A 24268-nucleotide genomic window follows, 5' to 3' on the forward strand; every position below is an offset into this window, starting at 1 on the left:
GGCACGCAGCAAGTTTCCACAAGTGTCTGTGTATCTGCTGCAACACCTCTAAAGTATTCAGTTGTCTCTGCAGAGCTTTGGGCTATCCCGTAAGACACATTTTAGTTGTTTCCTTTCTTCATAAATCAAGAAATTTGCTTAGACACATGACCAAATTCAATCGTATGACAATATTTTATTATTAAATGTATCAAATGCAAACCTCAACTATCACAGTGTAGAAAAAATATTAGAGCACTCCATTTAAAATTCTTTAGTACTTGTACTGTACATACACGCTTAGATCCTTTCGTAACATTGCTTTTTCTTCTGAAATTTATGTAATACGCTCATATAACAACATTCTGAACGAGTGTAAGTGCTTCAGACCAGAGTAAAAAGCTGCAAAGTATAGAGTCACACGGTCTCAAAAGTAACAATACCACAAACACGGCTGGCATGCTCGTACATGAACTGGGCATCAACAGCAACAAAAGACAATACAAGGCATGACGCCTGCGTCACTAATAAAAAATAATTGTGCTGCCTAATATCAAGGCAAGAGAGTAAGTGTTTTTTTCCCTCCCAGTTGCGTGCAGTTTATATGCAGGGCTTTTCCAAGTTCAACAGTTATTGAAACAGATGACATCCATTATGATGAAAGTGCAAAGCTCTTCTGGCTAATGAAAAGTCCTTCCTTAGCAAGACAGTAATGTAATAACATTAAGCTGTTCCTGTTCTTGGTTCTGGCCGGGAGACAGCCTCTGAATCTAGGATCCATTTCCTTTAGAGTTTAATTCTGTAGTGTTCCTTCTTTGATCTGTTGAATGAAAAGGTTTTTCTCATCCTCTGGAGTTCTCCCATTCTGAGCTCGGACTATACACGTAGGCCTGTGCAGGTTCAGCATGTAAATCAGCTGCTGCTTCTCAGTTTTGAGTTCCTCTATTTGTGCTTTCAGTTCTGCGTTCAAAGATTCCAGTTTTTCAGACTCCTAGAGACAAGATTTTCCTGAGTTAGGATTCTTTATGTCAATGAACAAAGGCACTGTTTTAAAAGTTATTCTTCAAAAGATACTCTTTCAATAGACAGCCACAGTGGTAAACAGACATAAATGGAAGTGACAAAACAGTTATTGAAGGTTGTATGAGTACAATGTAAAGAGTGTTAGGCAACTTGGAGTGACTTGCAAGTGGCGTGCCCATCAGCGTCCAAAGTTATGGAAAGACTGAACAATTTCCCAGGTTGTGTTCAGGGATATAGTCACTGACTCTTGAAAATCAAAGGTTACTTTCAAAGAAATATTCCATTAACTCCCAGGGATTGTGTCAAAATCATTATAGAGAGAAGAGAATGTAGCCATTGTATTTTAAAAACAGTAGCAAAACAGAAAAATAGTGTTTTCAAAAGTATAGTTCAGTAAGCCAATTTCAACTGCTAGATAAAATATGAATAGGTTGTACTGAAACAGTGTTAGGAAACAGGAATGTGAAGTGTTCGAAGCAGGTTGACAATGCTTCTTTTGGGGCTGGTAGTGAGGTAGCAAAGACAGAGGACTGGCAAACACCTCTTACATTTCAGAAATGCTGCAGTGGATGGATAACTGGAGCCTTTGGCATTTATATAGAGAACTTAAAAAAATACCATCTATGAGAAATAAACACGATTAATTTGTTTCCGACTTGCATTGTTGAATATGTGGCTCCAATATCAAATCACATAGCATAACCACCATGAATTTGGAGGCAAAAAATGGTCAGCTGAAGGTTGTGCCAGTGCTTTAGATGTTGTGAGTGCCTCATTGCCTGATTGGCAATATAGATATATATTGGCAATATAGATATATATTGGCAATATATTGGCAATTGGATGTAGAATACCCTTTAACTGTGTAGAAGAAACTTCGTGTACTTTGAAGTATAACTCAATCCAAAATAGCAATTTTTACACAATTAAATGGTCTTGAAATAAAAAGTGGAAAATGAATTTTGCATCATGCTTGCATAGACTCAACTTGGCTTAAGAAATTGTCCATTCAGCAAGAGATAATTAGAAAATAATTGGTCACATATAATAATTAGACACCCACAAAGAGGGGCAAGAATTGTGCATATAAATAGTCTTAGATTATTCACTACTTCAAGTTTACATCAAGGTACCACTATCTTGAGAGGTGCAATAACAGAACCAAGAGCCAACAGTAGTGGCATCACTCAGATTTACTCCAGTGCAATATTAATCCTATACATCCCAACATAAACTTCAGTTTTTCCCTTAATCTCTCAAAGATTTAACCCAAAGGAACTAATTATTTAATTGCAACATTTCCACAAAAGCAACATCAGCCAATTAAAACCAGAATTTACTGTCTTCATATTCTGTCTAATGTCACAGGACAAAGTTAATCTATTTGAGGAATAATACCTGGGATCAAGGATCAGTTTTCAGACCTTAGTCACTCTCACAAACATGGCACATGTTTATACTATCTGATCAAGTAGCGCTACTGCTTTGGAAAATAAACATTCACTACAGCAGTTTTTGGCCACATCACTGACACCAGCTCAGTTTCAAAGCAGAGTAATGCAGCATTCATACGTAAGAACAAATGGAATGTACTTACTGATTTGCACACGGACTTACTTTTTGCAGTGTGTCTGTCCTTTCCTTCTTTTTATTTCGACACTTAGCTGCTGCTATTTTATTTCTTTCCCTTCTCCTTCTTCTCCTCTCATCTTCTTGTGGCGTCATCTGCAAGAATGAACATGCAAATTAATTTTCTAAGAGGTGCCTGATGGATGTAATGCTGAAACATCAAACAAGATCATCTGTACTGGTCATATTTTGACGACAGCATTGACTGTATTGTAGACTTACTTTAATACACTGAGATACATGTGTTTTTCAAACATACCCGCCTTTCCACTGTGTCGCTCGAGCTCTCACTTCCCATCACAAATTCCATGGTTGCTGCTCCATTTGATATCCGTTTGCTTTGAATGGCAAATCGCAGCTCTTCCTTGACCAAAGGCGTAATGTTCGTAAACTCATCAAATACCAAAGACATCGAGGGTGAGGTACATGGAACAACCGCTGCTGTACTGATGTCTGATGCAGATCCTTGTCCAACGTGTTGGAGCATGTTGGTTTTGTCTATTCAAAAGAATATCGAAGATTAAATTACTTGGTGCAATTTAGTTAATGTTTCAAATATTTGTTTCCCTTTCCCAGTTCTCTTTGGTTACATCCCATACCTCCCTGTTATATACCAAAGTAGCTAGTGGACAAGTACTTCAACTTGTATCCACTCCAAACAAAAGTTAAAACTGAAAACTCTTGATGGTTTTCAATTGGATAGGGCTTTGGGGATTCAAAAACCACAGGCCATAGATCGAGACTTCACCCCAAAATGCAACAATTCAAGGTCTTTTAAGATGATTACCACAAACTAGGTAGCTTTTATGAAGCAACTCAAAGGAAGCAGAGGTGGAACTGCTTAGGAAGAAAATTCCAGAGGTTAGAATCTTTACTTAGCCACCAGTGATGGAGTGAGTAAAATGAAGGAGCGATCACTGAACAGAATGGGAAGAGAATGGACATCCAGAAAGCTTGAGGAAATTACAGAGAAAGCAAGGGGCCAGGCCATAAATGTGAATAACAGGGTGACTGATGTTGATTGATCAAAACTGAGTTGTTGTTAAACCAAGAATATGATACTTGAATAGAAACAACTAAAATAGGGCATGGGCTTGTGAATGGCACAAGTTTGGACAGAAATCTAATGAAGTAGTTAAATTTGGAAAGTAAAAATGCATGAATGTGGATTTCTATAGATAAAATGAGATGGGGAGAGAGACAATGTTACCCCTGAGGTAGAAATACACAGTCTCATTGATGCTGTATGTGTTGTAAAATGACAATATTATAAATGATTTGAATTTATACAATTGCCAGAAGGAGAGAGTATTGGTGTCCAGGGGTCAGAGTTATGACAAGCTCAAAGCCAAAAGTTTTGATCTTCCCAATACACACTTGCCGATGTGCTGGACTCGCCGAAGCTGTGGCCTGCAACTGATGGGCTCCCGGACTGGTAGTGACGGGCTTCACGGCTGTGTACTCAATTTCGTGAACTTCATTTCTCAATGTTACTTGCTTACTTTTATTGTTTGCACAATTTGTATTTTTTTCCCTACACATTGGGTGTTTGATCTTTATACACTAGAATGCTGAAATCAAGAAATACTTCTAACCCATTTATTTTGAAGAGGTTAAAACCTCTGTTGTTACTACACAAGCCCTGGCCCAGTATGCATGGTGCTCTAATCTAATACAATTACATGCTTAGATAAAGGTTTGTAAGATAAATAATTTAACATGTTATGCATAGCAGCTAATTTCTTTTTTGCAACAAAATGTTCTTAAGGTCTTTGTATGATTTATAATGCAAGTGATTGATATCCACATGGGAGATTGAAATGGCCCATGGACACAGTTGCAAAAACAAAACACAGTGTCTGGTCATACCATGCTGCAACTCTATTCCTATTAAATTTAAGAAAAAGCTTTCTGAAACTACTAAAGAGGACCTAAATTGAATTTAGCTTGGTGAAATCATATGGTGTGTCCTGCTGTGGGGCACAAGTTCAAACAACTATTTTACGGGATTTACAATCTCAGCTTGCCACTGTTAAACCCTCTTTGTGGGCAGGAAGGAAAAAGGACAGAAGTGATCCGTGACCAAACAGCATTCACAGTATGGTGATTTGCTGTTCTGTACAACTTTTCTATGGAAAAGAATAAACAGTTGACATTTTGGGCTGAGTACCTTCAACTGTTTACTCTTTTCCATGGATGCAGCCTGACCTGCTGAGTTCTTCTCATGTGTGTTTCTTTGGCTTTACAGCCTCTGTAGATTTTCTCGTGTTCAACTTTTCAGTACAAACTGCAAGACTCAAATCCGAGGGCCCAGTTTAGGAACGTGCGCCAGGCAGTAATCAACAATTTCCCATCCATTAAAATAGGCAAGATCCAGTTTTATGTATCGAATGAGCAAGGATGACCTTGAAATGTATCAGAAATAAGTCTTATAAAGTTCAATTCATATTCCTAATAATTTTTTCTACAGGGAAACAGGTCTGTGTTCAGGTATAGTTATCGTTCAATCAGCTACTAATAAAAGCCCCTACAGAGATTGGTTTAGAAATCCATTCTCCAGTTCTATTGTTCAAAAATATTTTTTAATATATGAACCTCAAAATTGAAAATCATTCTCCCTTTACACATTGTTGCTTTTTATAGCATAGGGTACTGAGGCAATTGCTGGCATAACAAATTTCATTACAGACTGAAATCAGGTTAATAAGCACTTCCACCATTCTATGTTTCAGCTGTTTCTTAGATACAGTCATGCCAGATAACAAGAGAGCATACGGATAATGAAACTGGAGCAATGATGGATGGAAGAACTAAAAACTATTTTCAGTATGAAGTGCTTTCGCAGAGCTTCCCTTCCCACTCTAACCCTTCTCAAGATACTTCCATCATTCCAGTGTATATTGATGGAACCCGCACTATTTCTAAAAGATGAAGTAGAATTGCACTGGAGTCTACCAATTCTGCCAGTGGTTAGAGTTATACTTTAGTCCCTAATGAATGAAATCCTTTTCCAGCAGATGTTGCCAGTAAATGAATTATACTAGAACTGACGTCTTGCAAATCTGTCAAAGGACAATCTAAAGAATGTTGTATACATGCAACAGAGAGTTGTCAATGAAGGAATGTGATGTCACACCACAAGTGGTTTTATAAAAATCTAATACAGCTAAGAGATTAGAAGACAGCTGCTCGTTGACAGCTCAACATGAACATTTGCTGGATGTAGCCCTGTCATCACCTCGGCAAACAATTTATTACTGTTACACAAGCACTTAGGAATGTTTAGTGCCAGAACTCAGTGTTCCATTCAGTACATAGCACTTTAACCTCCATTCTTAACTATTACAACCACCAATTATCAACTACACCATACACAGCAAAAAAAGTGTATGTCATCCCCCTTATTTGTGTCCTTATTGGAAATCCTTGAAATAGAAATATGGATACTTCATATTCCAAGGAGAATGGGGTTGAGTGGGAAAATAAATCAGCCAAGATTGAATGGTGGAGTAGTCCATTGATGAGCCACAGGGCCTAATCCTACGCTTATGTCCACGGTATCTTACATTGAAAGACGGGGGATAAAACAGGGAAACAAGCACATTTTCTTTCTGTTTACTTCAAAATAGAGGGATAACTCATTCAGCATTTCTGTAAATAACCCACAGCCACTGAATAAAAAGAGAAAAACGCCCCCTACAATGCACACCTTAAATTTGTGGAAATAACAGGCCCATATGTTTTATTGTATGTTTACTGTATCACACAAATAGTATCATTTCATCAAGTGATATTCATAGCAACACTAAGTATAGACAACGAGAAGAATATTTGGGATGCATCTCCACAGATCTCTAGAGGTAAAATGGACAGGCAGCACAGAACGTTGTGCACTAAGGCCTTTATTGGACAAAATACAGAGCCGTGAAGTCATGCTCAAATTGCACAAAACCTACTTAGGCCATCATTAAGAGTTTAACACGTATCCTGTAATATATGATCAGAATACAAACAAAAGCACCTAATATGGTGAAGAGATTTATAAGAACTATCAGGGCTGAAGAATGTTAGTTATGAAGAGAAATTAGATAGAAGTTCCTTCCTTTGATACAAGAATAGAGACAAAAAGAAGGACATTTTATTAAGCTATATATAATTAAATATGCGTCAGGTCAGGCAAGAGGTAACCATCACAAACAAGAGAAAATCTACAGATGCTGGAAATCCAAGCAACACATACAAAATGCTAGAGGAACTCAGCAGGCCAGGCAGCCTCTGCAGCAAAGACAAAACAGTCGACATTTCAGCCGATGAAGGGTCTCAGCCTGAATCATCAACTTTTTAACTCTTTTCCATAGATGCTGCCCATCTTGCTGAGTTCCTCCAGCACTTTCTGTGTGTTGCTTGAAGAGGTCATTAGTGTAATGATTAGAGGATTCTTTTTCCCTCAAAGAAAGGAGAACTCTCTACCTGGAAGAATATAATTAGAAACCAATTTTTTTTTTTAAAAAAGGTACCTGAATGAGCACTTGAAATGTCATAGCCTGCAACACTATAGGCTAAAGTAAAGGATGTATTCTGGAGTGCACTGGTCAAAGTAGGATCACTGACAGCATTTAAGAAGAGTGTAGATGAACACTTGAAACTCTTGGGCACAGAAGACTGGAGGATGGGATGTGTCCATTCTGTAGGATTCTGACTAAAAGCTAAGAAATGGGATTTTCTACCTTCCTTTTGGCTTAGAAAAATACAAGTCCCCTACTACACCTTAACTTCTAAATTTCTCCCCAATCCAGATGTTGCCGAAGAGGGGGAAAAACAGGCAACAGGAAGGTATCTTTATAATTTGGCTTGTCTGTTGACAGAAGAGATGAACTGATAAAAATATTAATATCAAAATGAGCAGGCTAGAAAATAAAACAATGCAAGATTTTTTTAAAAAAATCAATTTCCAGCTGGGTGCCAGGATTTGCATGATTATGCTCTTTTAAACGGTATTGAAAAGGGCTTGGAGGTGGCAACTGAAAAGAACAAAACCAGTGGTGGGAATAGGTGGAGATTACATTTAGTATAGCCAAGAGACAAGCTCCTGCTGCTCATTGTAATTGTCGTCAAATTGGCTATCTGGCAGGTAACTGTTAAAGAGTAGTCAGGAATTATGTCAATATAGCAGATATTAATCAAAACAAGAACCAGACTTCAGTTTTTATTGTAAATTGCAATCAGTAGATTGAAGTTAAAAGCACAAACTGGCCCGGTAAGATACTGCATGTACCTCAGCTGAACATTAAAGAATGGAGATGAGCTAGTTGGCCTGCATCAATCCAGACGCCTATGGGTTTATGTAATTTGCACCATTGTAAATAAGTTCAGAGAACAATGTCTTTGTATCAACTGAAACTGTGTTGAACTGTCTATTGATCTTAAGGGTATAAACATGTTACATACTTTTGAGTTTGGGAGATTCTACTAAGTCACCACCTTCAGTGTCTCTACAGTGACTTTGATGACAATAAATTAGATACATGTGGATCAGATGTCTATTAAAATTGGGAATGCTGTTCCTAGAGCATTGTTGCATAATGGCTTATGATAAATAAATTAGGTAATTACAACGATCTACTGAAACCTCTCGGGCAAGAGGCTTCCTCAAGAAGTAAGGGCAAGAGATTTACTCTTGTTCTTCATAATCCAAACCGGATTATTGCAATGCTCTTGTTCTTCACAATCACTATATCCTGGATACATGAAGCTGACAGCTCTCCAATCTCTGTCCATGTCAAATGTTGGAGAGGTTGTCAGCTTTAAGAGTTTACAAGTTAGACTGAATTTAGGAATCAGATCAGAGAATGGTAGAAATTTGGAACATGTATACAAATGGCAATTCATATTCATTAAATTTATAGATGTTAATAGATGGTCATAGAGAAGTACAGCGCAGAAACAGGCCTAAAGAACATCTAGTCCATGCTGAATTTAAGCTGCTTACTCCCATCAACCTACACCAGGACCATTGTCCTCCATAACCCTAATATCCATGTACGTATCCAAACTTCTCAAACATTGAAATCGAGGTCACATACACTACTTGTACTGGCAGCACATTCCACACTCTCATAACCCTCTGAGTGAAGAATATTTCCTTCATGTTCCCCTTAAGCTTCTCACCTTTCACCTTTAACCCATGACCTCTGGTTGTAGTCCCAACTAACCCCAGTGGAAAAAGCCTGCTTGCATTTATCCTATCTATACCTCTCACAATTTTCTCAATCTTTTATGCTCTAAATTAGTGGTTGCCAACCCGTCGATTGCGATTGATTGGTCAATCTTTGAGACTTTCCCCAGCAGATCCCGAAAAAAATAAATACACAAATACATTATGCCTGACAAACGTTTTGATGCAATTATGTAGTAACTTCTACTTTGAAAAAGGACCACTTGACAACTTCATGCCCAAAAGGAACAACTTTATCTAGGATGGTAAAACAATATTTGCATACAGAGGCTTTCACTAATGCGCGCCGGGCTAAAAAGACCGGAAGGAAAACCCTGCAACCCCAGAAACAATCTTTCTTTACAAACAGTTTCTGTAGCGGGAGTATTGCTATTACCATGATCCTAATTGGTATTAACTTATCTTTATAATGCTCACATTACAACCCTCCTCCCCCTTTAAATTCCAACATTCCCCAAATGTACAAGAAATGGGAAACAAAAACAGTGGTGTCATTAGCTTGAGTACCCCTGAAACTTATACTAGTGTCCCAGTAAGTTCACCAATACCAGGAAAGTTGAGGAGCTGAAATCGGGGTTGAAGGCCCAGCAAACATGCTGCTCAGAGGATGTGGATCTATAAGTGTTGAAGGACTTGTCACTCCGTGAATATTTTTTCGCGACAGTTTGATGAATCCCTGGATGTAATGCAAACAGCTCAGCTTGTTGTATTTGTCAGAATGGCTTTCCAGGATTTTACAAAAAAGGACTTCTTCACTCTTTTGCACTTAAAGGAGAGAAGAGAGGTGAGGATATTTACAATGAGTTTAAAAAAAAGTCTGTGAAAATGACAAACCCATTCATAAACTGGTGGCAATTACTACTGATGGGGCCTCAGCAATGTGCGGTGTGCGCATTGGTTTTTATAGCCTTGCCGTAATGACTCTTGATTTTCCCGACTTCCTGGATTATCATTGTGTGATTCATCAGCAGGCCTTGGCTGGGAAGGTCATGGACTTTTCTCATGTAATGACCCTGGTGGTCAAACTGATAAACTTGATTCGAGCAAAAGCACTTCAGCACCGCTTATTCAAGGTGTTATTGGATGAGCTCGATGTCGCTATGGCTTGTTTGATATGCTAGTTACAGATTTTTCTTGGTTACATTAATTTTAAAGTCTGACAAAAGCATTTTAAGTAATTAAAATACAATCAGCCCAAATAAAGTGCCTCAAGTTGGAAGTACAATCTGAGCTGTCTTTTCTCTAAGTCGAGCTCTAGGTCAACCTTGCCTTTCAGTAAAGCCGAGGTAGGGGATCTTGGGCTTAAAAAGGTTGGTGACCACTATTCTAAATAATACACCCCTAACCTGTTCAATCTTTCCTTGTAACAAGTCTTCAAGACCTGGCAACATCCTTGTAATATTTGTAACCCTTTGTTCTACCACACTCTTCGGTGCCCTAGTGAGCACTGTGCAAGACCTACCCTGGTTGGTCCAATCGAAGTGCAAAACGTCACACTTGTCTGCATTAAGTTCCATCTGCCATTTTGCAGCCTGTTTTTCCAGATTGTTTAAATGCAGTCAATTTATTTTCAATGTTACGTGTTTAAATTCAAACCTTAAAACACACTTAAAACTCAAGAGTACTTCTAACATATAAGACTTTCAAATTGAAAATCATTTCTAAAACAAAGGATTTCCAAAACACAGAACAATTTCTATAAGCTAAAAAGACATACCCATGAGCTGCAGACAAACCAGTTGTCTGTGGCAGAAAATGAAGGCATCATTCTGTTAGCAAAATTTAGTTTTATTGGTAATCTCATCAACTGAGAAGGTAAAACCTGTACTAAAGTCATGCTCAGGGAAATCAGCTTGGCCTGATCTCACGGTGCTCGTCAGTATTTTAAATAAACCTATTATTTCGATTGCCAAATCTGCATGGCCGTTCAGTTTGCACCTACAATGGCATTAAAGGAAACAGGAAATGTGGACTGCATATGAGGTTAAATCATAGACCAATCTTGATCTTGTCCTACTAGGAAATGTCAGAATTGAAGGTTGTGTCAAAATCTCACTTATCAGTATCAAGGGGAACGTAGGCTGTCAGTTCAGTACAGTTGATGCTAGGGTTCAGATGAAAACTGAAATAAAAAGAGATCTTACTGACTAATCGAGTAGGATTTGAATAGGGTCTACCTTTCCCAGTGAATCTATTTCCAGTATTAGTCTGTGGTTTGGTTAAATTTGAGATCAGGCATTTCTGCTGTTGTCCTCAAGAATTAACTCAGCATTTGCCATGTTACGTACTCGTGACACATGACAGTGGTGCCCTTGTCATGTGACTGGGGTTGAAGCTATACTGGACTTGAGGTGATGGTCTTGTGATGGTGGAATGACGTCATTTTCCCGCCAGTAGAGATCATGTGATGGGTTTTTTTTACAGGTTATAAAAGGTAGACCCCACCCTGTGAGGAGGGGCAGTTCGTGGCTGGATTTGCCAAGTTGACTTCATGCCACTGCGTGTTTGAAGTGATGACGCAGTTTAGTTGAAGGATGAAGTTTTTATTTAATGCCTAAAGTTTAAAAGGTTAATGCCAACAGGTTCTTTATGATTCTGTTAGTTTGAGAATTAAAGGAGAGTGAAGATTCAAGGTTGGAAGTTAAAGATCGAGGAGAATCGCTTTCTACGGTGAAACGGGGGTGACCTTTGTTTGATCCTTATTTGGAAGGATTTCGTTGACTATCTTCGTGTTAATCCCTAGGTTTACCTAGAAAGGATTGAAGGTAGTGGAGAAGGAAAGGTCAGTGCCTTTAAGCCGTTCTGTTTCGTAAATTCTTCGTGGGAATTTCGACGTCGGGAATCGAAGCAAGCGACGTGAAAGAGAATTTAAATCGTCCTGTAAAGTCTCTCCTTTTAAATGGACTGTGAGCATATCGAACTTTTGGCAATATCACTTTAAGAACTGTTTTGGAATATCACTTTAAGAACTGTTTTGGAATATCACTTTACGAACTGTTTGAACAGCCGCTCAGCAGCTGTTTCCGGTTACGGTAGTGTTTGTTTACTTTTGGGGGGTTTGTTTTCTGTGTTTAATAAACGTGTTGTTTGTTATAAGAAACCCTTGTCGAACTCATATATTTATTGTTGCCTGAATACGTAACAGCCAGCATATTAGAATGAAAACAGACTCACAATTTTCACCCTCCTAGGCATTAGCAATTTGTCATGAAAGTCCAAAATCCTCTTTAAGAGGCACTTTTCCATCACAAGTAGCCAGTTACAGAAGTGAGGTGTATACATTAACAGGTAGCTATTGCAATCATATCCCAATCAATTGAGTATATCTTTAAAAAACAGAAAGTTTAAAAAAAAGTGAAAACGTCACCGTTTGTGCAAAGTACAAGATATAACCACTACAGTGACATTTTCTCGGAAATGCTCGACACAAGCTTACAGGAAGAATCAGTTTGTACAGTATCAATATTTGATCTGTTCACAAACATTCACACAGCAATGAGGCAACACCTAAAAATGTTGCATCATCAGGCAAGATCAAACAGATGGATGGCATGTACATTGTAAAAAGGAAATTAGGAGAGCAAAGGGACCATGAGAAGGCCTTGGTGGGCAGGATTAAGGAAAACCCCAAGTCATTCTACAAGTACGTGAAGAGCAAGAGGATAACGCGTGAAAGAATAGGACCTATCAAGTGTGACAGTGGGGAAGTGTGTATGGAACTGGAGGAAACAGCAAAGGTACTTAATGAATACTTTACTTCAGTATTTACTATGGAAAAGAATCTTGGTGATTGTAGTGATGACTTGCAACAGACTGAAAAGCTTGAACATGTAGATATTGTTACATATCCCGTAACTGGATAACTCACCAGCAAAGATAGAGAGGTCCGTTGGAGTCTGATGGCACTATTTTCGAACGTTTTATTCATAAAGGGGGCACAAAATTAAGGTTAAACCAAACATTCAGAACATATACATAAGCCAAACTCAATCTAAAGCGCAGGTATAGCCATAATCATCATTAAGAAATAATCGCAACTGTTGTCTAGGGGATAATATATTGTCCGTTGGGAATATAAAAGTCACTCAGAAGTCTGCAGCCTTCAGTCTTTTTGGGGAATCGCTGGGTTTCACGTGTTTCAGAGAGAGTGAGGAGAAAACGGGAAAACTTGCCCGGGTCTTTGATGAAGCAACACCGTTGAATCAGGGGAGCTTTGTTTCCCTGTTATTAGTTCAAAGTCCTTCTCGGTATTATCAGCCACCCGCTCCCCAGGCTTTACGGAGTTATGGAGCGCACGTGGCTTTTGACTGGCTTCCAGCTATCACGGGAGCGTTGAGCGATGGAGTCCTTCTGGTGCGTCTCTCTGGGGTACCGCCTTCTGCAGTCCCCTTTTATCTTGACTTGCAGAGTTGTAGATGTCCATCAAAGTAGGGTGATGCAATCCCCACCCAGTTGTTACATAGCAGGGTCATGCACTTAGCACAGGTGTCTCTAAGAGCCCTGGCCAAAACCATTACATTGTCTCTCATTTGCCTGGGTCCAAGACCTGAATTAATAGTGCTCTTGCGATTCTCCGGAAGGAGGGGGCTGCTCCCGCCCCTTCGGCCCCTCAGAGCTGTGGTACATTCATAACAATATTAAGAAAGAGGATGTGCTGGAGCTTTCGGAAAGCATCAAGTTGGATAGATGATATGTACCCCAGGCTACTGTGGGAGGCAAGGGAGGAGATTGCTGAGCCTCTGGTGATGATCTCTGCATCAACAATGGGGACGGGAGAGTTTCCAGAGGATTGGAGGGTTGCGGATGTTGTTCCCTTATTCAAGAAAGGGAGTAGAGATAGCCCAGCAAAATATAGACCAGTGAGTCTTACCTCAGGGTTGGTAAGTTGATGGAGAAGATCCTGACAGGCAGGATTTATGAACATTTGGAGAGGTATAATATGAATAGAAATAGTCAACATGGCTTTGTTAAGGGCAGGTCGTGCCTTATGAGCCTGATTGAATTTTTTGAGGATGTGACTAAACACATTGATGAAGGAAGAGCAGTAGATGTAGTGTATATGGATTTCAACAAGGCATTTGATAATGCACCCCATGCAAGGCTTACTGAGAAAGTAAGGAGGCATGGGATCCAAGGGGGCATTGTTTTGTGGGTCCAGAACTGGCTTGCTCACAGAAGGTGAAGAGTGGTTGTATAGAGGGGTCATATTCTGCATGGAGATTGGTCACCAGTGGAGTACCTCAGGGATCTGTTCTGGGACCCTTTTTCTGTGATTTTTATAAATGACCTGGATGAGGAAGTGGAGGGATGGATTAGTAAGTATGCTGATGACACAGAGGTTGGAGAAAGTGTGGAAGGCTGTCAGAGGTTACAGAGGGACATTGATAGGATGCAAAACTGGGCTGAGAAGTTGCAGATGGAGTTCAACCGAGATAAGTGTGAAGTGGTTCATTTTGGTAGGTGAAATATGATGGCAGAATATAGCAGAGGTAAGATAGCACAGGTAAGACTCCTAGCAGTGTGGAGGATCAGAGGGATCTTGGGGTCCGAGTCCATAGGATGCTTAAAGCAGCTGCACAGGTTGACACCGTGGTTAAGAAGACATACGGTGTATTGGCCTTCATTAATTGTGGAACTGAATGTGGAAAGGTAATGTTGCAGTTATATAGGACCCTAGTCAGACCCCACTTGGAGTACTGTGCTCAGTTCTGGTCGCCTCACTACAGGAGGGATGTGGAAGCCATAGAAAGGGTGCACAGGAGATTTACAAGGATGTTGCCTGGATTGGGGAGCATATCTTATGAAAAGAGATTGAGTGAACTCGGCCTTTTCTGCTTGGAGCGACAGAGGATGAGAGGTGACCTGATAGAGGTGTATAAGATGATGAGAGGCATTGATCATGTGGATAGTCAGGGGCTTTTTCCCAGGGCTGAAATGGTTGCCACAAGACGACACAGGTTTAAGGTGCTGGGGAGTAGGTACAGAGGAGATATCAGGGGTAAGTTTTTTTACTCAGAGAGTGGTGAGTGCGTGGAATGGGCTGCCAACAATGGTGGTGCAGGTGGGTATGATAGGGTCTTTTAAGAGACTTTTAGGTACATGGAGCTTAGAAAAATAGAGGGCTATGGAGAAGTCTAGTAATTGCTATAGTAGGGACATATTCGGCACAAATTTATGGGCTGAAGGGCCTGTATTGTGCTGTAGGTTTTCAATGTTTCTATGACTGGCAGTGAGATATTTCTGATTAAATGGGTGAGAAGTTACAGCTATCACTTAATACAACTGCTGTCACCTACTGCACTTGACATTAGAACTGAGATTTATAGAAAAATGAACCATAGCACAGAGACTGAAACGTTCCTTGGAGCATAACTCGGATAAGGTTTTTTGAACAGATATATAACAATTTAAAAGCTGAAACACCTGACTTGTGTTACTACATAATCTAAAACATTACAAGGTTTAAATTCAAAGAGCAAAAGCCATGACACCACACAGACGTGAAAATAAAAACTTTCTGATGACAGTTAGAGCTTCTGCTCAGCCTTCATCACGGAAATACAGTAGAAGTATTCATTAAATCTAGTTTGAAGTTCTGCCCCTTTCATTTAAAAAAATCTTCCGCTTTACTTACTGTGGGGAAACTTGTCAAATCCTTTCCAAGAAAGTTGACAGCCACATGGCTTTTAGGGTTGGAATGGTTTGCACTGAAAAAACTTTCTGGGTTTCAGTGACATAACTTTGATGACAATGTCACATTAACTCTCATTGCAGGCACTATTTGCCCTTATTTCACAGGAGACAATAATAAAGACCTGCTCTTAATCAGTTCCATTACATCAGTGAAGTGGTCTGGCTATCAAAGTCTCTAGAACCTTCAGTAGAATAATCATGATTACTTGCTTTCATATAATGACATTGGACCTCAGCACTGTAACTGCATAAAAATACTCACAGCTTCTTTAAATAGCAGAATTTTGCAGGAAGAAAGTTAAATTTCTTCTGTGCAATACTTTAGATTAAATGTTTCTGAAATTAATTCAGAAGTTCGGTCTAAGTCTTTTGAATTCCAAGATTAATACATTGAAAATCAATAGACACATTTAACCAACAGAAATGCATTGATTTTTGTTTCCAGTAACATCCTACCCTAATCGTATAAACATTGCCCATATTGGTGCTCTGAGTGTAAGACAACAAAAGCAGCACTCTCAATATGGTGACCATTGGGGGACCTCTTTAAAGTTCTCATCTTATTGGGTCCCATCCATAGCAAAGCCACATTTGCAGACAATTTTTGCAAGCTGTGTGCTATTGAGGTTACTTCACTGCTAGATTTACCCTATCAGCCAGGTTACTCAACATCAACAAAACAGTATCTGAGATTAGCCTCAAATTATTCTAAACCCTACACTTCTGGGGCTGATAGAAGCACCTCCTGCTCCAGGTAGGACTACAACTAGAAACCCAGTGACCTTAGTTTCTGCAAGAAATTCTGACCATCAAATCTTTTCAGCCTCTTTACCATTGGTGCACATTTGGATCATGTGATTTCTTCCCAAAAGAATTTAGTAAACTGTCACAAGTTTTATGTCAAATAACTCTTTTAATATTGAAAACAATGCTTCTAAAATGGAAAATTGAGGAGTTTGGGCATATGTGAAAGGAACAAAGCCTTTTGTTGAAATGGCCAGATAACCATGATGACTAATGTGCCTGTGAATACAAATCGTCTGACATGGCCTCTGATGAATAATTTTCTTCCTGGAAAGCCCAGTAAATTCCACTTCCCTTAAGATCAAACAAATGTCTTCTGTCAAGTAGCATGTTTAATGCTTGTACAAAATGAAAATTCAACAGTTTTACAAATTCCAAGAAAAAAAATTTAATACATTAAAAAGCATTTTAAGGGTCAGTTGCCTTAATTTGTTAATTTTCCTGCTGCATAAAATAACAATGTTTACAATTCTTAAATTTAAGATTTCCTCATACAAATAGGATCAATTTGCGCTTATGTTTCAAGATATAAAACTGTAGATGAAAATTACAGATAGAAATAATTTTGCAGGGTTTGAAATGTTAATACCTTACTCCTGTGGACGTCCAGCCCATTATGAAATTGTCTACTGTTTCCTCCCAAACAATGCACAACAATAACCACTACATACTGTCAGGATATGCACAGGTAGCATTCTAAAACCACCCCTAAATAGAGAGAGAACCATAATAACAATTTCTTAAAGCAAGTATGTCCTAACTTTACAATTTTTACAATGATTTCTGATTTGGCATTAGCAGAACGTATAAGAGATTTATCAGACAAAATAAAGGCTAAATCAAATTTCTAAGTGGAAAAATAATTCAGGATAGCTCAATTGTGGTGATTAGATGATGAAAATTAAATTTTGATTTTGTCACAGTGCAGTAAGTGAAATAGCCAGCCGGTAGTGTAGTGGCATCTGCAATGGACTTTGAGGCAAGTGGTCCCATATTCAAATCTGGCCGACCCTTTGCTTGCTTTCCATCCTTACTGGATGGAACAACTTCTTTACAGTTATAAGAAGGAAACATCTACACCTCAGTATCAAAGGGATAAAGGAATAATAGCAAGAGTAAGTGGAAGAAAAATTCTTAGATGGAATGGCCCATTTCTCCACTATAACTTGTGCTCTCTGCAATAGTCTTAATGTTATTGCTGCAGAGTATCACGTGGTCAGAAATTGAATGTGTTCAAGTTGCTCATATAAGCAAGTTACACAAACAAACTTGTATACATTTGTCAGTGTGTTGACACACCATTGTTAAAAATGTCCATGCCTTAAACTCAGGCCTTCAGGACGAATACCTTTTTGACACCAAGGGCATGTTGGAATAAAAGCTTGTTGCTAAGGCTTCTCAGTCAGGTGGAGGAACAGATTTCAACAAAAAGGTCAAAATTTTAAACCTACAAGTTTAAGATGAACTTTAATGCACAGGATATTTTTGACAGATACGCAGGAGGCTTCATCACATTTGATTTCTTCTGCTGAGTAAACAGAAGTTTCTTCAAATGAGAGTCAGAAACAGACAGTGGCTTAATATTTGATCACAAGAAAACATGTGGGCTGCTTTGGTCCTTTACCATTACGGTGGTCTTTCCCCCAACTATAAATACACATTTTAGCTCCCACCCATGCATCAAAAAGCCTTAAATGCCTTTGTTTTTAAAGTAATATCGAGCACAAATGTTAAAGTTGTCTATTTCCATTTGAAGAAGAATTCCACAATTCATTGAAGTTTACCACCTGAGGAAGTTATTCGATCATGGGTTTGCTACTAGCCAACAGTGAATGGACTTTAGGTTAATCCCACCTCTCATCTCATAGTTCATCGCTCCTCAAGTGCATGTAACAGTGTATCTTCCAAGTCTTGCCAGAAAGATATTGTTTTTGTCTGTGTTTAACAGGTAAAATAAGAGAAGGAAAGCAATATCTATAATATACGTGAGTATTTTAGCCATAGCATTGCAATAAAAATATTATGAATATGAAATATGAAAGCTTGTTGCTAATGCTTCTCAGTCAGGTGGAAGAATTAATTTCAGCAGCAAGAGTGAAATTTTAAACTTACAAATTCAACATGAAGTTTAATGTACAAGATATTTTAGGCAAAAAGCAAGAGATTTCATGATTCTCCAACTGAGATAGCAAGGCACTATAACCTATTATCTTAAATGTTCACTTTTCATTTTCTAGCTTAGTGCAACCCAAGAATGACTAAGTAAATTGGATTTTCCTCTTATTTTAATCCCAAAATGGTGATGACTATACGCTGTGGAATTTCCTCTTGAGAATAGCTGAATAGAAAATAGGCACTAGTGTTTAACATATTTAACAATGACTAATCAAGATTAACCCTTCTAAAAAAAGTGATGCCAGTCCCTAATTTTAATAATCAAATCTGCATTACAAGCAATTAACTATATAGATTTTATATACATGTGTAGACTTAAAGTGGAGATTCACCCTCCTGCCACTTACCCCTGCAAATTAGCCCAAGTGCTATACCTACCCATTCACCTCCACTCAGGGCCTCAAAAAGTTCTTCCAGGTGAGGCAGCACTTCAACTGCAGACCTGCTGGGGTTGTCTAGTGTGACCTCCTCTGCAATAGTGAAACCCATGGTAAATTGGGGACCGTTTCATCGAGCACCTCCGCTCCATCTGCCAAAAGCAGAACTACCCGGTCGGTAGCCAACATTTTAATTCCAATTCCCATTCTGATGTGCTGGCCATGGCCTTCCCTTTTGCCAAGCTGAGGCCACACTCAGGTTGGAGGAGCAATACCTTATATTCCATCTGGGTAGCTTCTAACCTGATAGCATGTATGTTGATTTCTCCTTCTGGTAAATTTTTTCCCCTCCCCTCTTCTTCTATCCCCACTCAGGCTTTTTACCTCTTCTCACCTGCCTATCACCTTCCCCTGAGTCCCCTCCTCCTCCCCTTTCTCCTATGATCCACTCTCTTCTCATATCAGTTTCCTTCCTCTGCACCCAATTGGATTCACCTATCACCTTCCAGCTACCCTTCTCCCCTCCCCTATGCCTTTTTATTCTGGTGTCTTCCCCCTTCCTTTTCAGTCCTGAAGAAGGGTTTTGGTCCAAAATGTTGACTCTTTATTCATTTCCATGGGTGCGACACGCCTTGCTGAGTTCCTCCAGAATCTTGTGTGTGCTGCTTTAGATTTCCAGTATCTGCAGACTCTTTACATGTTTATGAGTTTGTTATTGATTTTTTTTCCTGTTCTGCTATGTTGAAAGCAAGAGCTTTGTATTACATTAATTAACTCCACCATGGACAGTCGCAAGCCCAGCTGCAAAAGGAAGAGGGTTGGGCATGGGGCTAGCAATTGCAGCCCATAAAAACAATGATAAGGAAACACCAACAGCAGTTCCAAAGACCTAAACCCTGGGACAGACAGGATCCATCAAGAAGGTGGGCTACTCCTAGAGACAACTTGCAAGACTGACCCAGGACAAAGGACTCTGGCAAGGTGCTGTTGGCTACCTGTGCCCCAAGGGCGAAGGGACTTAACCACTACATTGATTATATCAGACCACTTCCCAATTAAACTTTCTCCAAAATGTACTACAATGACTCTGCAATTACAATTGTATGGTAGTATCTAAGGTAATGACCATTCCCAGCCCAACCCATGCAATTATTTCATTATTATTTAGCCTGCTCACTCTCAACACATATTAATTAACTGAAAAGAAATAAAGAGATGCTATACACATCAAAATATTGCTTTGGAAGTCTTTGATGATATTTGAATACATTATTTTCAGTATAAATTTGGTATCAATAATACTCCAATAAATGAAACTCATTATATACTCTCAGAATACCTAGTAAAAATATTTACCACTCTTAACATACTATCGAAACTTTACAGTTTTTACAACCACCAGTTTCTACATCCACAATTGCCAAATTTGAAATGATGTGATATCTAACAGGAGTAAAGTCCAATCTAGAAAGGTTAATGCACCCTAATGGTGCATTGAAATGGTGGAGATGCAGTGGAACAAATCAGCATTACAACTTTCATACACAAGATGTGCTTCCTTGAACTGATATCATACATTAGTGGCTATTGATGATGGCAATGGACAAGGAAAACAATCAAGAAATTGATGACCACTTGAGATGGGGAGTGGAGGGAAGTAGCATGGCATTTGGTGTGAGAAAAGGAAGATTTGCAGCATTTGGTGAGGAGATGGACTGTAGTGGGGAGCGATTGTTCAGGAACCCAAATGTTTGATTGGTGATCAGGTTACTAGCTATACATTAAGGAGAAAGGAAGGGAGTTAGTAGATTTGGAGAAGGGGAGAAGGGGGTAGTAAATTGATAGGGGAGGACCCTCCCCCCCAACTTCCCTAATGATTTAGCCAAGAATTTTGTTTACCAGCACGACTCCTGCATCAGGGTTGTGGATCTAACTCTGTTAATCCAGCATTACACTCCCAAAACAACTACGCTTCAAGTTGAAGACCCTCCTCTTCACCCTATCACATACACTCCCCTTGTTCTCTCTGCAACCTGTAACATGCACGCCTTCCCCTTCTTCCAATTCTGACGTGGGTTCAGCAATCTGTAACATTGCTGAAGAATTTGAGTACTTTGTATTTTCATTTTCTAAATCTACAGTAAGTGCCCGGTTGAATTTCACAACTGGCATGATTTGACATGAAAGCAGTCCAAAGAAGAAAGGAACACTCCTGGTTCACTCAGTGTTCAACTGCATACCGCTAAAAGTGGTACGAGTTGAACTTTTAGGGAAAGTGAAGTACCAAATAGAAAGCAGATGCACATTAGGCAATTAAGGGCAAAATGATACTAAGCTGAAACATTACACAATTCAATTAAGCCATTTAAATATTTTGCATTGCTGCTTTTCCATTACAGTGCTATGCATGATTACATATTTATAAATGTATATGGCAATAATATACACATAAAATACCACAATGGAAAAGTGATCTACTGTCATGGCTGTTAATATTTTAACTCGCTACACAGGAAAATATTGCCGATCTAAGCATGAGGCAAGATTTTTTTTGCCTTGAGAATACAGAATGTATCAGTCATTCTTCCTGTTATTCATGTTGACACAGTGAAAGCCATCAGCCCCTTGACCTAAATAACAGGACACAACTTTAAAATCTCTATTTTGAAAACTGATGTCCAATTCCTAAGATATAAGACACTAAAGATGAGAATGACCTCTGGCTATTTCTTAATGGAAAGTAATGGCTCTTTTGCATTCTAGCCCACTCACATCTCAACACAAAACACTCTTTTTGAACCAAGATTGCATTTTCACAAGAAAAACAATCATTTAAGCTATTCATCTTTGAATTACTACCTCCAGAAAGCTTCTCCCTTAAAATCTACACTTTAAACATTATTTATTTGATAAATCTTTCATTTCTTGAGCACATGGTCTCACATAAACTTGTCCATCACTGACTTTGACCCTGAGGAGCACTGATTACATGTTTATATAGATGTCAGCTCTTCACCCAGTTTTCCTTTCCACAGATGCTGCCTGATTTGCTGAGTTTTTCCAGCAATTCTGCTTCTATTTCAGCTTTTCAGTATGCAGTTTACTTGCTCATGTGGTCTCATCATTAGGAATATTGAATGCTAATCGGTGGGTTGCTAAATGTTTAAAAAATTCCTAAAGAATAGTCCAGGCCTGAAAAGTCAAAACAATCATTGCCATAGATAACACAAAGTACACTGCAGATGCTGTGGTCAAATCAACACGTACAAACACGCTGGAGGAACTCAGCAGGTTGGGCAGCATCTGTGGAAACGAGCAGTCAACGTTTCGGGCTGAGACCCTTTGTCAGGACTGAAGGAGGAGGGGGCAGGGGCCCTATAAAGAAGGTGGGGGAGGGTGGAAGGCACCAGGTGAAAAACCAATCAGAGGAAAGATCAAGGGGTGGCGGGGTGGCGGGGGGGGGGGGGGACGGACGCAGGGAGGGGATAGGCCAGAGAGGTGAAGAAGGAATGTAAGGGGCAAGCACTGTGGGTAGTAGAAGAAGGCAGAATCATGAGAGAGGTGATAGGCAGCTGGATGAGGAGGCAGAGTGAAAGTGAGATAGGGGAAGGGAGAGGGAGGGAATTACCGGAAGTTGGAGAATTCGATGTTCATTGCCATAGAAGCTGCCTGGCCCGCTGAGTTCTGTTGCATTTTGTGTGTGTTGCAACTGATCCAGAGAACAACTCTTAATCCTGAGCAACACACAAAAATGTTGGATGCAATAAACTTAAGAGCACATATGGAATTTATTAAAGGGAGAATCTGTTCAACTTTTACACTAACCCTAGCAAGCATCTATGGAGAGGAATAAACAATCGACATTTCCGGCTAAAATACTTTAACAGGACAATCTCTTGTGTCTAATTACTGAGACTGTTCACAGATAATACAACTAACCACATCCTGGAGCTACACATGGGTCAATATATTTACGTAAGATGAGTACATTTGGTAGTTATTTCAAATGAGGAGGACGTTGTGAATAGGCTTTCTGGAAGGGACTATCTCTCCAGGAGGCAAATAGGTTTTACTGAAGCCTGCCTTGTTTGGAATCTTCTTGATAAAGCTCCTCCCGTATGTCTGGTCTTAGTGGCTCTGTTTGTCAGTCAGAGTCAAAGGTGGACAAGTTTTCAGTTTAATAAACTCCACGCCTGCTCTTAAATGTACAGTAATGCAACTAGTTTTGATAGGCAAAGGGCACGGTCAGGCATGAAATGGTATATAATCATCACCGTGGGACATAACCCCGCTCTCGTCTACCGCCCTCACACAACGTCAGATCGGACATCCTCAGTGTTTCCATCATGCGAGTAAATGGAGGCACTGCAACTTCAGAACTTTGCAACTAACTGCAGCAAGGCGGAGATTGGAAAACTTCGGCGCTTTTTACAAGAAGCTCTGCCGTGTCATCTGACAGTGACGCCGCTTCTCGGTGCTCTGACTAAGCAGATCTCGACTGTTGGTTAACCCTGTACGGGTTGCGGGGTGGAGGGGTTGCCCGATCACGAAAATCATGTTGCTTTTACGAGCGGTGATATTGTTAATGGGGCGGAGGTGAAGGAAGAAGGCGGTCGGACGTGAAGAGTCGCCATGATCACACTCATTCAATAAACTCTACAGGCAAAATAAAACCATTGTAGCGTTTCAACGGGACCCTGTAGGCAGCAGAAATGTTCACAGCAGACCTTCTACCGCCCTGAGGCGGCTGGAAAGGTCGGGCAGTAAGCCGACTCCGGGACGGGATGAATGATTCTCCGGACCCGGACGGGGTTGGGATTCCAGTCGGGCAGTGTTTTTTTGGGATTAGGCATCAAACCAAACAAAACCCGCGGGGAAGTAGCGTGGCCCTTTAACAAAGACTCAAAGCCGAACCAGTCGGGGGCAAACCGCTGTAAGACTCCCCGAGAAAAGCGGGCTGAGACAGCCGGGGCTCGCTGGGCCGACTTACCTCTGGTGCGAAGTGGCTCCGAACGCGGGCAGACGCTGCTTCACTCTGAGATCGGCGGCGCTCGGCCGCCCAACCTGTGCAGTTTCCGAAAAAGTTGCGGAACACCGTTTGAGGTTGCATCACTGCCCTTATATAGTGAGTCTGAGCTTTGGTATTTACAAGCCTTGGCAACTGACGTCATTCTATTTATAGAGTGGGGAAGCTTTCCATGTGATGATGCAACCAGCTCCGCTCCGAGGGAACTGCGCACCATAACAGGATCATATCAGTTTGATTAAACCCAGGGATGGCAGAGTAGTGAGCAAATGTGGCTCCGAACAACGAAATGACCGTAGACAGCTGGCATCTGATGAGACAAGGACC

General features: G+C 39.9%; 1 protein-coding gene across 2 annotated transcripts; it reads right to left on the reverse strand.

The window, feature by feature from the left end:
• Window positions 1-161: 161 nt before the first annotated feature.
• Window positions 162-24043, reverse strand: atf3 (activating transcription factor 3). Of its 2 annotated transcripts, XM_059985865.1 has the most exons (5): window positions 23906-24006; window positions 18917-19008; window positions 2891-3129; window positions 2620-2727; window positions 162-970 (listed from the first exon to the last, which is right to left on the reverse strand). In XM_059985865.1, exons 2-5 carry the CDS (start codon window positions 18918-18920, stop codon window positions 773-775), a joined length of 549 nt encoding a protein of 182 aa, XP_059841848.1. In that variant the 5' UTR covers window positions 18921-19008; window positions 23906-24006; the 3' UTR covers window positions 162-772. The 2 variants fall into 2 exon arrangements, with proteins under 2 accessions (XP_059841848.1, XP_059841849.1); XM_059985866.1 differs by lacking the exon at window positions 18917-19008 and having other exon boundaries at window positions 23906-24043.
• Window positions 24044-24268: the final 225 nt, after the last annotated feature.

This window comes from Hypanus sabinus, chromosome 12 (genome assembly GCF_030144855.1).
Source record: "Hypanus sabinus isolate sHypSab1 chromosome 12, sHypSab1.hap1, whole genome shotgun sequence".
Lineage (NCBI taxonomy): Eukaryota > Metazoa > Chordata > Chondrichthyes > Myliobatiformes > Dasyatidae > Hypanus > Hypanus sabinus.

Coding starts and splice junctions, on each gene's coding strand:
- atf3 (XM_059985865.1), bottom strand. Junction 2,728..2,890: donor GCGACACAGTGGAAAGGCGG/GTATGTTTGAAA, acceptor TCATTCTTGCAG/ATGACGCCACAAGAAGATGA. Junction 971..2,619: donor GGACAGACACACTGCAAAAA/GTAAGTCCGTGT, acceptor TCTTGTCTCTAG/GAGTCTGAAAAACTGGAATC.